This window comes from Bos indicus, chromosome 10 (assembly GCF_029378745.1).
Source record: "Bos indicus isolate NIAB-ARS_2022 breed Sahiwal x Tharparkar chromosome 10, NIAB-ARS_B.indTharparkar_mat_pri_1.0, whole genome shotgun sequence".
In the NCBI taxonomy this organism is placed as follows: domain Eukaryota; kingdom Metazoa; phylum Chordata; class Mammalia; order Artiodactyla; family Bovidae; genus Bos; species Bos indicus.
This window is the reverse complement of record NC_091769.1, coordinates 32,220,217-32,235,700: the sequence shown is the minus strand read 5'-3', so window position 1 is coordinate 32,235,700 and position 15,484 is coordinate 32,220,217. Positions and strand designations below refer to the sequence as shown.

General features: G+C 36.9%; 1 protein-coding gene across 6 annotated transcripts in view; it reads right to left on the bottom strand.

The window, feature by feature from the left end:
• The window catches only part of CDIN1 (CDAN1 interacting nuclease 1), a 234,352-nt gene that overhangs the window by 168,671 nt on the left and 50,197 nt on the right, over positions 1–15,484 (bottom strand). For all 6 annotated transcript variants that reach the window (XM_070797241.1, XM_070797239.1, XM_070797240.1 and 3 more), the window contains exons 2-4: positions 9,854–9,899; positions 8,899–8,963; positions 2,624–2,684 (exon numbers count right to left, since the gene is read on the bottom strand). In XM_070797241.1, the coding sequence (XP_070653342.1) occupies positions 2,624–2,684; positions 8,899–8,963; positions 9,854–9,899 (172 nt within the window). The remainder of the gene's footprint in view (positions 1–2,623; positions 2,685–8,898; positions 8,964–9,853; positions 9,900–15,484) is intronic.

Sequence of the window (15,484 nt, the reverse complement as noted above, 5' to 3'; positions counted from 1 at the left end):
AACCAGGGGATACTAAATCCAACAGTCATTTTTATTAAAAATGCATCTACTCTTTTGGAAACCTACTGTGGTTTTTTTAGTTCACAGATCCCTTATTAACCATTGTTTTAATTTCACCAGAAAATAGGCCTGTGTTTTTCCAGAATAGTAATGCTCCCCCCAAGTAAGTCTTTTCATCTTAGGTGTTAAGATAGCAAGTGTTATCTCATATATTATCACAATGATATTTTTTCCTGACAGGCTTTCAAGTCCCATATTCATACCAAAATTTTATCTTGATTTAGTAACTAGACAAAAAGGCTGGCTTCATTTGTATGAACAGTTTTTTCAAATATGTATGTACTTGGATGCCCTTAAATTCCCCAAGTAGAAAGAAATGCTTTCCACGAAGCTGCTTATTCCTAGTAACCCACATCAGAGCTGACACATGAAAAATGGTGAAATTACTGAAGGTAGTCCAGCCTGAATAAGGACTACCTTATTAGTTCAGGTACTTGCATCTCCCTAATTTTCATATTAATCATGTGTCCATCTTTCTCTGAAATAGGGCCATCATGCTTCATGTCAGAATTTAGCATGTAAGTAAAATTCATAGCGCTTCAAATCTCACTTGAAAATATTTGTGTGGAGAGAACAGAATGACTGATCTTATTATTACTAACAAAGTCAGATTTTCTCAAATGTTCATTTTTAGCCTTGAAATAGGAAAATCAGTATTAAGACATTTATAAAATCAATGATGACCACATAGAGTCCTTGCCTTCCAAATCAACAATAATACAGTGCTCTTACTTAAGAGAGTTGCCGCACACTGTAATGTACCAATGTTATCTATTTCTCATCAATTTTTACAGTTTCTACTGATTAAATATATATTGACTCATAAACTATTACCATCGCATCAATTGTCACCAGATGCAAGCATATGTCATTTAAAGGTATTAACTATCATATAAAAATGGCAGCTTGGTTGTTTGGAAGGCCTAATCCAGTACCAGTCATTCCCCAATTTTCCTAATGCATTAGCAATCTCTCAGAAAATGCTATCATTTCTGTACTAATCTGCAGCCAAAGGAGAGGAAACATCTTTAAACAGTGATTTATTTCCTTTGGTTAAACATTGCTATATATTCATGGTAAATAACAGATTTATTGATATGGAGAAAATGTGTCAGTGGGTTAAAATTTTCCATATTACTAGAAGATGGAAGTTAAGGTCAGCTAAATAAGCTAAGCTCAACAGAAATATCCATTAAAAATTCAAATGAATACAAATTGCTACTATATAAAACTTATGCCATCAATATCATCATCTATAAAAATGACTATCACTTTTGCATCACACTCCTTCTAGATGCTGTATCAGGAATGCTTTTTTTTCATAAAGAACACTCTTTTTTTTTTATAAAGGGCCACATCACTAAAGTCTGAATGAGTTATACCTCAAATATTTTAAGTTGCTAACAGAATCGACTCAAGTCTGGAGACATTTAAAAACTACCTTGCTCTAGAAATTAAAAAAAAGAATAAAAAACATGCTTTGCTAGGAGGAGGAGAGACATCTATTCTATATGTTAACTATCCTATCCGATTGTGTAGACACTGCCTAGACTATTAAAACCTGCTAGAAACTGATAGGCAATTGTTCAATGGCTGACTGGTGGCACACAGCAGACAGAAGCTATGAGAGAAGCCATCCTTACATGGAGCACTTGCTGCTACTGCAACAGTTAATGCTCACAGTACCGAGTCATCTTTAATGCAAACACATTTTCTGCCTTGCTTCTATGTTTTCTATTATAATGCAACATGAAAACAGTGTACATTTCATTCCATCCCTATGAGGTTTGCATAAGCAGTTCCAAGTCAGACTAAATATTGTATTGCTCTTATTACGGTGGATAAATATTTTAAAGTTTAGGAATTAAATATTTTATTTTTTCAGTATGCTCTCTGCAACTATTAAGAACTTTTTACAGCTTCTTCATTCATGGGAAGTCTTTAGGGTTTCCTTTTTAAATGTAAGACTATTATTTGTTTCCCCAAACAGAAGCAGATAAGAGTTAACAAATAAGTTCAATAAATCACTTCGTCCTTAGTGTTAATAAGAACAGTATGCTTCTCCATATAAAGAAAGACTTCTAGAAGGCATGTATCTTTTAATATAATAAAAGTTTGCTAACAACAAAAATGAGTCAAGTAAATGTTACATCTTTAGGTATACAATCTCTCTCCTCATTTTTGTAACAGCATGGGTTGTCTTGCCATACATCTCTGTACTTGACACAGGTATTATTTCTCACACTAAATTAAGACAACACATCTAAAGAAGAGCATGTCCTGAGCTGTTTGGTTGAAATTTCCCACAAAATAAGAGATCAAGAAGCTGTTTACTCATTTATTTTAAAAGAAACAGACTAATTAAGTTAACTGATTTATTAATACATGAAGCTCTCGGTCCAATTATTAAAAGTACAAAGAGACCAGGGAACAATTTAAATGTCTACTATACCTCAAAATCTTTTTTTTTTTTTAAGGTTAATTATAATTCTAAGCAGAGCCACTCTACACAGGCCCCTTAGGTTTTATGTAGGTTTAAATAAAATAACAACAATAACATTACCTCATTGGCTAGCTCCAGGAGCACTGGGGCAGCTCCATTTTTCCTCACTCCATTCAGATACCTAGATAAGACAAAGCCAAGAGGTAAGGCAGTGACAAGAAAAGGCCAGCATGGACTTGTCAGCATCCCCTGTGTGTACATGTTTTTTCTGGGCAAATGCCACACTCAGCTCTAGTTCAAGTACGCTGTCACGGGAAAGCACTGAAGGGAAAAGAATAACAAAAACAGCTCACCTCAAAACCACTGTTCACCTCAAAACCACTGGCCACTAACTAAGCGAAGTCGGGGGCAGGAGGTCTGAGCATAGTCATCTTCCTTGTTTTTTCCTCCTAACGTGTAAGGTGAATACAGAGGTGATTTTGAAAAGAACTAACCCTATTACCCTGGCATTATCTATGCCATAACCACTTCATGGGAAGGAAATAAGTTTACTCGTGAAAAAAGTATCCATGCAAGCATATCATCTTTTGATTTACTTTTAGTTCATAGGGTTGGTTGGCACCTGATTAGGGAAAAAGAATGGAACAGACTTTTCATCAGTGGGTCACCAACCCTTTAACAGGCAACACAAGCCATCATCTTATCTGCTCTAGATTTCTGTCATTACCTCTAGCTCTCCTCGTCCCCTAACGCTACGAAAACAAAACAAAACAAAAAACAAAAAAGTCCCCAAATTCATCCCAGACGTGGATGCCAGAGTGATTTTTTTAGGACAAAAATTTGAACGTATCATTCTCCTTCTTAAAACATTTCAAAAGCCCCACACAAAAATCTCAAAATTAAATTATAATCACTTAAAAATTCTTGTAAGGTTCTTTGTAATCTGGTTCCTACCTACTCTCTTCAGCCAGCCTCGTCTCTAGCCACTGTTTGCCACTCTGACCTTTCACCTGGATAACTCAGAATCCACCTTGCACATCACCTTTTTCATCCACCATAACCAGGACTATGTGAAGTGTCCCTCAAAGTGCAATCGAGGAGCACCCTGTTCCTCTCTCCATCACTTAGCCCAGAACGCTCTATCTGCTGAGTTACTCGTCCACCTCAGACACATCCCAACTGTAAGGCTGAAAGCCTCATGAGGGTAGAACACTTTCATTTTATTCAGTTTACTATGTGTAGCACAGTTCTTGGCTTATAATAGGTAATTATATTGCAATACATATTTTTCTTTAATAAATGAGTAATTAATTAAAAACATTTTAGACAAGAAAATAGAATTAAGTATGAACATTTTCTCTACAGTGTACTGTTTGATTGAATAAATTAATAACATTTGTTCGATAGTAAAAATCAAGGTCAACAGATGAGGTCTTCTTTGTAACTGCCAGGAGAAAATACTAAATTAAATTATACTATTTTACATGTATGTTTATAAAGATGTATAATTTCCAATAAACAAAGTGGAATAAAGTCAAATTATTTAAGGTGGGTAAAAATCTCAGGATCATTACAACTTCAAAGTAATTCTAATAAATCCATTTTCATCTGTTGGCTCTTCCTTAGAAAAATTGTTTAGGAGTCTAACTGGGAAATAAGTACTTTCATTTCATCAAGATCAAAGGAAAAACAAAACAAAAATAAAAACTAACAAGGCAAGTGTGGTTGAGAGAAAGATCCTTGGGAAGTAGGTCAGCTAAGACCTTCACAATCAACTTACAGAATTTCCATTGCACTGATAGGCCTGCTCAAGAAACAACCAATCAGTTCCATCAAATTAGAGCAACTAACCAGATGCTTAACTAATCCATTAAGCATTCTGATTCTGGGTCAGGGTATTTAAACCTATAATAGGATATCTTTACAACTCTCCACTTAACATTCACTTATCCCATAAACATTTTGAGAGCTGACTAGTTGTCAGACCTTATTCCAGGTTCTGAAGAAGCAGCAGGGAGCAAAACTTTAGCTCCTACCATCACAGACATTATACTGCATGGAAAGACAGAGAAACAAATATATAGAATAATGACATATGCTACAATATAAGTTGGGTTTCCCTGGTGGCTCAGATGGTAAAGAATCTGCCTGTGATGCAGGGGATGCAAATTTGATACCTGGGTTGGAAAGATTCCCCTGGAGAAAGGAATGGCAACCCACTCCAGCATTCTTGCCTGGAGAATTCCATGGACAGAGGAACCTGGCAGGCTAGTCTATGGGGTTGCCAAGAGTTGGACATGACTGACTAACACTCTCACAATATAAATTAGATGGGCTGGTCAGGAAGTCACTCTCTAAGGAAGTGACACTGAAGTAGAAACAGACAAAAAGGAAAGCAGCAAGCCATCAGAGGAAGGATATTCCCAACAAGAGAACAGTAGGTGCAAATGTCAGGAACGGGCCTGGGCTATCTGAGTGCCAGGAAAGGCTCTACTGCCACCAGAGCAGAACCTCTTCTCAGAGGTTGATCTGGAAAGAATCAAAGAGGACAGCTAGATCCCAGTTCATGTGGCCTGTGCCAGAAAACTGTCATCTTGAATCCAAATTATATGGCTTTACATAAATGCTGCATCAATCACTATCCTGGTAATAACCAATAGGATACTTCCATTAAGTTTCAAGAAACAGGAGCTGGTCAAACAACAATAGATGACACAGACTAAATGTCATCCTTCAGTTTGCCACAGGAGGACTAACAAATGTGTAACTTGTAGGTGAAACCATCCTTAAAAGACCTTCAGAGAAGGTCCATTTTATGACTTTTTTTTAGTGTGAAAGAGCTGTTAGCATCTAAGATTAAAAACAATATGTACTGATTTTAAACATAAAGCAGAATTATCTAATCTTTAATATTTGTATAACAACTATTATGGGAAAACTTCAAAAACTACCAAAATTCTTCACTAAGCTTACATCTGAACACCACCTTTGTTGATCCCATATCGAAAAATCTCTGGAACCCATCTCCATGTCTGCAGCTATTTTCCCAGAGAACAAAGTAGCTGAGGACAGGTACTTGTGGTTCTTATACGTGGTTCCTAGCACAGTAGATGGGACACATTGAGTGCAAAGAAAACAGAGCTAATTAAACAAAAAAGTGGTTCAAATTTTCAGAAACTATTTGTATCATTTGATGTCAATATCGTATTTGAACTAACCTTTTTCCCCATGTGAACACCTGAATAAAATCTAATTGGTCTGATTCTTCAAAGCTAATAAAGGTGGCCCCTCGGACAGTATGAGTTGAGAGAAGGGAGGTGATGAGAGACAATGTTTCTTCTAAACTTTGCTACTGATGAGGATACATGCAAATCTGACCAAGTTGTGAGTGTGTGTGTGTATGTATACACCCACACGTGTGTATAAGCCCGTGTGCACCGATCTAGAGAAATCTAAATAAATTTTACCAAGTATGTTTCCTGTTTAGAACTAAAATACCATCATACAGTGGGAAAGAATAGAAGGCTGTTTTCAATGTGAACACTCAAGCTGTGTCTATACACGGACAACATGAAGAACTGAGGATATTTCCTCAGTAATTCAAAGGGAAAATATTTTCTACTGGTGTCTGGATAATTTGAAATTTCAGTTGACCACAATGGAATCACACTGTGGACTATATGGTCTTAAATACAGACTTCAAATTCTGAATTGAGATCATCTCAATACTAGCAAGAATACAGAGACACAGGAATTCTCTGATGCTGCTAGTGGAAATGAAACCATTACAACCTTTCTAGGCTGTAATTACATTATTTCTAGTTTGTATTACATTACAATAAAATCTTATGTTTTCATTATTTGCACCAGTAATTCCATCTACAGAAATATTGAGAAACTAATCCAAAATGCAAAGACTTAAGCACCATAATATTTATCAAAGCATTATTTATATCAGAAAAGTGGAAACATATATGTGCGACAGAAGAATGTTTCAATGAACTTTGAAACCTTCAGATGATGATGTATCAAAATGTTTACAAAAAGCTTTCTTCAAAACAATACTATGTTATACACACTTTTCCAAGTATAAAGTTCAGAATTCACAGCTGCATATATAGTATGACCTCATCTACGTAAAAATGGATTGACAGAAGCCCGAGAAGAAAAATACGAGTGGTTATCTATGGATGCCACAATTACAGGCAATTCATTCATTTCTTTTTTATACCATTACACATATGCTTAATTTTCACAATAGGCAAGTATTACTTTTATTAAAAAAAAATAAGTTGGTAAGATTGTCAAACTGCTTAAGCGTGTTTTGATATAATTTTGCCTTTATGTTAATCAGCTAGAAAACAAACATCTTTTTGGGCCAATTTACCACACAGAATACAGAGACATTCAACCTGCACATTTAGAAGAAGAGGCCCATGAGGTCAAACCATCTGAAAAGTAACAACAAAGCCTGTCTCCAAGCACAAGGTGTGGGGCAAAAAGTAAGGAAGTAGGGTAATAAAGTAAGAAACGAGTCAGACTGCTTTCCTATTAGTCTGTCCATTACAGCCTAACTTCAAGTTTTTTTCAAACATTGTGACTCCACAAAATTGAGATTCTTGTATTTAACTAAATTTAAAGAAACACAAATATGTTTCTGCATTTTCATTATTACCCACTCAACTGTTCCTTGAGTAACCATACTTAAAGGAAAGATTTTTGTTTCTGGTCTAAACTATCCAGATGACTCAATAAAGCATGTTCATACTTTAGAAATCAAATATACTCTTTAGTGAACCTAACTTTTTTTAAAGTAGTATTTAGAGATCTTAGGAATCATCTAATTAAAATAGACTTTATACAATGAAAAAAAAAAAAGATTATTAGAGGGCAGCCCCATGGCCTATTAGCAGATCTCCAAATTTTTAGAAAATGCTCTGTTCTCCTTTGTTGATGTTAACAGGGCCTTAAAGTCTGGATATAGAACCATACTTTTATATGAAAGCCTAAGACTATTAAGTTTTATATAAGAATATACTTTTTGACACATGAACCACTTTTCAGTCTTTCTGTGGAGGGTCTGTTTGCCAAAGCAGTTGCTGGTTTCATGGCATTTTATGGGCCGTTCTCAATTTTATATGTATGATTTAGGTGATGAGTTTAATTTAGATGTTAATTTCACGGAGGAGATTATGACTTTTGAATAAGTCAATTCAAACTTTATAAACACTTCTTGGAGAGTAATTCTCCGAGACATAAAAGTGTCTGTGTGTGTTGGGGGGTAGGGGGTGGCCTGCAGGTATGGTGTGTATGCATGTATATTTCTTTAACAGACATTTCCACTCAAAACAGAACGTATCTTTACCGCATTTGGCATAGTGAATACTTTTTTCAAAGCCTAACTTGAATAACTTTTCAACAAACATTTCTCAATTCTTTAAAAATATGACTTTACAGAAACACAATTCTAATATTTTATCTGTATATTCACTTAATTCATAGAATTTTCATGCATAAAAATCATTCATCTAAAGTCAGTGGTATCATTCTCACCATAGAAAGACTGCTCTGTCAATCTTAAGTATAATAATTTTAGATTATATTTCAAACAGTTTTCCTTTCCAATATGTCCCTAAAATACTTCAGAAAGCAACCAACAATTTCTAATTCAAACCATTATTATTTACCATTATAAGTTATTCACTCATATTACAAAGATAAGTTTAAAAAAAATTTTTTTTTAAAAAGGAGCTATTTTAAACACTCTTTTTGTTTCAGAACAAGAAAGGTTGGGAACTATAATAAATTAGGCTGAATTAAAAGATTTCCTTTTAAAATATAAACCCCTCTTAAAATCTGACAGTTGTACATTATTATATATCTCCATTTGTCCTCACTTGATATATACTTTTTTTTGCATTTCTAAAATGGCTAACCAATACCTACCATGCAAAATACAACTGGACCAAAATTCAACCTTACTTTCTAATATATTTTTCAACTTGCTGATTTACATGAGAAATAAAAATTGGCTTGAGAACGTTCACATATACACATAGATATACGTATGCATGAACATATGCATCTATGAAAGATATGCACTTACAGTATATTTCAAGCATCCAACGGGGATTTTCTAATATTGTAACTTGTTTCTTACATACTAAAGATTTCACACACATGTAAATTAAGATAGTCTCACCATATTCTTTAAATCTACACAACATAGTATTTGAGAAATTTTAAAAATATACTTTAAGTCTTAAATAACTGACTTAAAACAAAACGTCTTGGAATGTTACATAGAAAATCAATTTATTAACTTAATTTATTCATAATTATTATTACAATTAATAGGTATTATGATACCCTCTAGTGGGGCAGGCAGGTCATACCTCTGGTAATAACTTTCAATCGCTTCTGAAGTATGATGTTTGGCATGTGTTCTCTTAATATGTTTCTGAAACAAAATAAAAAAGATCTTTATGTTGTGTCACAGATCAGGTTCAAGAACAAAAATGACATATTTCTTGATCCCCACGTCTAACAAAAAGGGCAAACCGAATAGTAGTTTGGGGATTTGGGTGGCAGCGGATATTTTTTCCCTTCTACTCTATGAACCTATGCATTTAAATCTCTATTGCATGGCTGGGATGTCTCCAGTCTGTACCGCAAGGTACAGTATATATGTAAAAGCCAACAGGGTCATAGTAATTGAATCTAAATAAGTTTGCTTAGGGTTGTAGAGGGCAGAGAAAAACTTGTTCCCTCTTTCAACCTTTGTATTAATTTTCCCTCAATTCAATTCCATCTAAGTCCTCTGCAGTCTAGTTTTACAATCCAATTGCCATTTTTAACCAGGAAGAACATTGCTTAAAAACAACTTATTTGAAAACTACAAAAAGTAATTCCGTAGAGACTTGCCACTTGACTGACACCTGTCATCTCATGATAAATGACTCCATTTTCTGCCTCTCTTGCCTTCTGCCACTCCAGCAATGGTCATTTATCATCATCTCTGTCAGCAATGGAAAGCGGCACTGACAGTGCAAGTCAGCAAACATTTAGCACATGGAACCACGCAACACGGGGAAATTATTATTGTCAGAATAATAATGGTTTAGCATAATTTATTACAGGTCCACCAAATAAGCAAAGGCTAGATGTTATTAGACAGATGGATGGGTAGGCTTGGCAGGCCTCCACTGAGACGCAGGCGGTGCTTGATGTGGAAAGGAGAACATCCTCCAACCCAATCAGAGAGCTGGCAGTTCAATTACAAAGAAATAAAGGGACATTCATCATTCAATTAGGCACCTGTCAACCCTCACAAAGGAGAAAACTTCTAACCTGGTACTCCTGGGAGAAGATGCTCAGCAGAGTGGCCTGCGATTGACTGGAACAAATAAAAGAAGGACAAAGTTAATTACTGGAGTGCACGGCAAAGAAACAAAAGAGAAAGGAGCTTCAAAGGTAGGCCTGCTGCCCTGTAATCTAACAGAACATGAAAACAAGTGTGGAAAAGTTGTTCCAGATGAACACCTCAAACAAAGGCTTCCTGCTGCTAGGTCAAGGAGAGGGAGAAAGGGAAAGGGGGAAATACGGACCATCTCAAAGCAAACTATCATATGATTTGGATTTTCTTAAACTTCAGAATGACTGTAAATCATGTCTGTAGCATGCAGGTATGTTGAAAAGGGACCCAAGGTGGCAAGGTTTATTCCCACTGATAAATGATAAGAGTTAAATCCCATAAACAGTAGAAAACATGCAATTGATTCACTGGCAACATTCTGAAATTTATTTTGTTAGCAGGCAGGTGTCCTGTAGCTCTCTTCTGTAGCTCTCTCAGATTCAACGGGGGAGAAAACGTTGCGCTTTGCTAGAAGTAGTGCACAGAGACCACTGGAACATTCCCACTGACACGGGCCTGCTTTGAATAGAGAAGCCTTCACAGCAGGAAGCGGGGTCCTTGAGGACATGGCTCCCTAAGACTGCCATAAGCCTTATTCATCTAAGACTCCACACAATCTCAAACACCTGGCAGTGAAGCAACCTGGAAAACATTCTCTCTAAGTGGAGATTTTCCTCTCACAATTGTTAACATTTAGAAATGGAACAGATTTTTTTTTCCTTGTCTAAAAAGCAATCAATAGCCCACTGCTATTCTTTCTGATTGCCCTCTGTAGATAGAGTTGCCTTAACATATGTTGAAAATGATTAGTTATTTCTGATATATTTTCCTACTAGAAGGTATCCAAACAAATTACAGTGCTAATAATTCAACTTTTATAGTACACCAAAGCACAGTGAATAATTAAAGTTCTTCTATTCATGAATGAAACTGCTTAAGCTCATCACAGGTAGTTTAGAGAGTATGAAATAAACACAATGATACTATTTCTTTACTCACTGTCAATATTTTCATCTCTTGCATATCATTATAGATTGGGTTTCTAACCCCTTTCCACTCTTATTGGCTTACAATAGAATATGTTTTTTTTTTAAAAAATGCCATAAATGTTTATCAAGGAAAATCAATAATTACTTAAGGACTGTTTTGATAACTCCAAAAGTACTGAGAAATGATTGAATAAAATTATAAATTCATTATAGTCCAATTTTTTTCAATGTCTCTTTAAAAATGGAAGCCACCTTTGAAAGAGCCAGTTTGCTGTATAAAATCTTCCTAGTGTGTTTGGCTTGCTTGAGCATCACAGGCAAATCACAGACCCTAGTAGGGCTGTTGACAACCATCTCATGAAAAAAATAAAAAGGTGAAATTAAGCCCAAATCTTTATAAATGACTGAATAAGTCACTATGTTAGGTATTTATGTACAATAAATAGAGCGCTCCTCATTGCACAGCAAACTATATTTATCTTAACCAATTAATGGAGGGCAAAATGTCAGTGTCTCTGTGTCAAACAATATGATGGATATAAATGTGCATGTAACAGGCGAGTCAGGCACCAACGACTAAGAAGGAAGAAACTAAACTGAATAAGACAAAAATATAATTGTAGATGCTCAGAAAGGGAAGACTAACAGACAGCTGGAGGAATAAGCCCAGGAATAAACAATTCAAAGTGAGAAGGTCATCAAGAGTTGAAAGCACCATCCAAGCTGAGGGCAAGATAATGTCTTCAACCAGGAAACCATCTTCAAATAGCTTGTAATTCAATTCATCTAAAGTCATGCACATAGCCTACGAAGCAATGCATTTTCTCAGTGGCCAAGAGGGTTAGTTACAGTATAAATTCAACATTCCCGCGGTTCATTTCACAAAGAATATGGTTTTTAGCTAAGAAGAAAGAGAAGAGATGGTTCCGTGAACTGAAAGGCTTATCTTGAATATCACAGTCAGTTCCATCAGTAGTCTTCATTGAGCATCCAGTGTCCTGAGGTCATGTGTATGGGAAAACATGCCTCCAAAATGAAACATTTAAAGTGGACAGGAACTGATTTAGAGGAAACTTTCCACATATACATGCAAAAAAAGTAAAAAGTAAAATATTATCAAGCACTCACATATTTTTTAGGAATTAAGTGAAGTAAACCATACCCTGACTTCATATATTTCAAGACTGTATTGGCTTTGGAACATATACATGCCACTTAGGATATAAGTGGTTTCAATTTACATATTAAAAAATATAATCACTTAATTTGCATACATGCCCAAGATGGATTATGAAGTCTCTTCAAAGATAATTTTGTCTATTTTTTCCCCATACTATGCTCCCAGATTAAGCGCCTCATCCTGCAGGTGTCTGAAAAGAGAAGAGCGCTGAGTGGACTCCTACACAGGCTCTCTGTAAAACCTTGTCTGAGGTGTGTGACAAATGGCTTATGGAGCAGCAGAAGTCATACTGCAGCAATGGGGAAAAAGGACAAAGTCAACACACCGAGGACGATGCAACAGAAGATGGAAAGACCTTGGGCCCTTGAGGACACTGCTGAGCTGCTCAAGACCATAGAGTGAAGTGACTGCCTTCCACACTTCTTTTGAGTAATAACATGTCTTGTTTTGAAGGAAGGAAGGAGGGGAGGGAGGGAGGCAGAAGGGAGGTGGAAGGGAAAGAAGGAAGGCAGGCAAGAGAGGGGAGGGGAGGGAGGGAGGGAAGGTTTTTATTTCCTATGTGCCCAGGGAGCAGGAGACATGATGGAAGAAGGGCATGGCGACAGGCTGCTCCATCATGATGGCACCTGCCCAGGATGCAGTACTCAGGAAGGACTGTCCATTTTTACACTCTGTAATTCTCTTCCTAACTGGCAGCTACTGTACTGGGCTTCCTTAAAATTGTTCCTCTGTCACTGTGTCACTAAACTGAGGTGCCCAGAGATCATAAATTGCTGTGTGTGAGTGACTTTTCCACACAGAATTTAAACACTGGCGGGGTATTGTTTACCCTCATTTTATACTGCATTTTAGACTTCAAATGCCAGGTACTTAACGGGCAATAAACCAGGGCCCCATATTGTATTTAACTCCAGACCCATCCAGCTAAGATGCTCAGTAACCTGAAGGACATTAAAGAAAATGACATAGGGGGGTTGAATGGAAGTTTTGACAATCCCAGGTAGACTTAAAGCAAGCAGAACTTTAAGGAACACGATATTACACATTATAAATTCTTCCTTTTCTCAAGTGCCTAACCCTCAAAAAAGACCATAAAAAAAGAAATGTTTTTATTTAACTTTCAAGCTCCTTTTGCTCTAGAACCTAGGATGCGTCAGTGTCTCTAATAGGCTTGAAATCCTCTAAACAAGATCAATGTTATTTCTGGAACTCAGGAAGCGGTAAATCAAACTAAGGATGATAAAGTAAGATATTCCAATAGAGCCTTAGGCTTGCAGGCCTCACAAGGTACAATACAACCTTTCTAAACCCGTGAAAGAATACAACTAAAACACTGGCTCTGTGTGGTCAGTGACTTAGTACTAGTCAAGGAAGCTTTTCCATAAAAGCAATGCCCTACCCTCAGTCACCGGCTTCCCTGGTGGCTCAGTGGTAAAGAATCCTCCCGCCAGTGCAGGGGACACAGGTTTGATCCCTGAGTTGGGAAGATACCCTAGAGAGGGAAATGGCAACCCACTCCAGCAGTCTTGCCTGAGAAATCCCATGGACAGAGGAGCTTGGCGGGCTATAGTCCATGGGGTCTCAAAAAAAGAGTCGGACATGACTTAGTGACTAAACAACAACACACTTATGTTTTATGTTAGTTACCTCAGTTGTGTCCAGTTCTTCGTGAACCCATGGACTGTGGCCCACCAAGGCTCCTCTGTCCATGGAATTCTTTAGGCAAGAATACTGGAGTGGGTTGCCATTCCCTTCTCCAGGGGATCTTCCTGACCCAAGAATTGAACGTGGATCTCCTGCACCACAGGCAGATCTTTACCATCTGATCCACCAGAGAAGCCCACTTATATTTTGTATATATGAAAAAAGTAGTTACTGTTCCAGGCACTTAACTAATTTTGCTAGTAGGTTAATGTAACTGCTAAGTCGTTTCAGTCATGTACGACTCTGTGCGACCCCATAGACGGCAGCCCACCAGGCTCCCCCGTCCCTGGGATTCTCCAGGCAAGAACACTGGAGTGGGTTGCCATTTCCTTCTCCAATGCATGAAAGTGAAAAGTGACAGGGAAGTTGCTCAGTCGTGTCCGACCCTCAGCGACCCCATGGACTGCAGCCTTCCAGGCTCCTCCATCCATGGGATTTTCCAGGCAAGAGTACTGGAGTGGGGGGCTGTTGCCTTCTCCAAGGTTAATGTAAAGCCATATGCAAAACAGCTCCATCTATAGCAAGAGCTAAGAGTTATATCAACAGCTAGTTTGTGCTACACACTACACTCTGCCTTTTATTATACCCTCAAAGCAAGCCTCTAAAGTAGGTACTATTATTGTTCTTACTTTAAAGATGGGAAACGGAGGAAGAGAAGTTAAGGGAAGTATACAATTAAAGACCTAGGTAAGTGGGAGAACTGGAAATCAAAATCCAGTTCCGTTCCAGAACTCAAGCCCTTAATTCCCATGCTAATCTTCTAGTGTGTGCCAACACCCATTGCTTAAGGCTAAGCATTTATATTATATTACCCTCCAAGCAACCCTTAAAGGTGGGCATTGTTGCTTTGGGACAGAAAATTGATGCCACAGGAGATAAAGAGTTCTGATCAAATCCCACAGCTTTAGACAATATTCCTTAAAAAAAAACCAAAAAACTTAAATTGCAGCCTTACTTTAATTAACTACATAAAAAAAAAGTTCCTTTAGGAAAGAGTCAATGATTAAAAAATTATTGGGTAATTTTCATTATTCTTCCTGAGGCTAAGGTGTATTTTGTTATTAATAACAATCACACCATTGCCTGAAGTGTCTCTAGTAAAGTAAATGTTGCTCAGTCGTGTCCGACTCTGCGACCCCATGGACTGTAGCCTACCAGGTTCCTCCATCCATGGGATTTTCCAGGCAAGAATACTGGAGTGGGTTGCCATTTCCTTCTCCAGGGTATCTTCCCAACCCAGGGATCGAACCCAGGTCTCCTGAATTGTAGGCAGACGCTTTACCATCTGAGCCACCAGGGAAGTGTCTCTATGTGATTGCAAATGTGTCTTTTGCCCAAATGCTATTTACTACATACAAAACAGCTTTAAATCCTTCCCTGAACAACACACGTTCAAACCCAAACAATCTTCTCTACAGAGGACAACACCCTCCAGACGTGTTAACTTCATTATACAATAATGAAGTTTTCTAGTTATAAATAGAACATATTCTGTGTAAAATCTATAGACGTCTATCTGTGTTCCTGTGTTTTTTATTCTATGTCTGGTGTGTATGTGTGTGTGTCTATACACAAAAATAAAATTTCAAAAATTGTGTTTTAAACATACTTTTGTAACATACCTTCATTACATAAAATATTAACATTTATCTATTCCATAACACATTAATCTTTTAAAAATCATTTTTATTGTG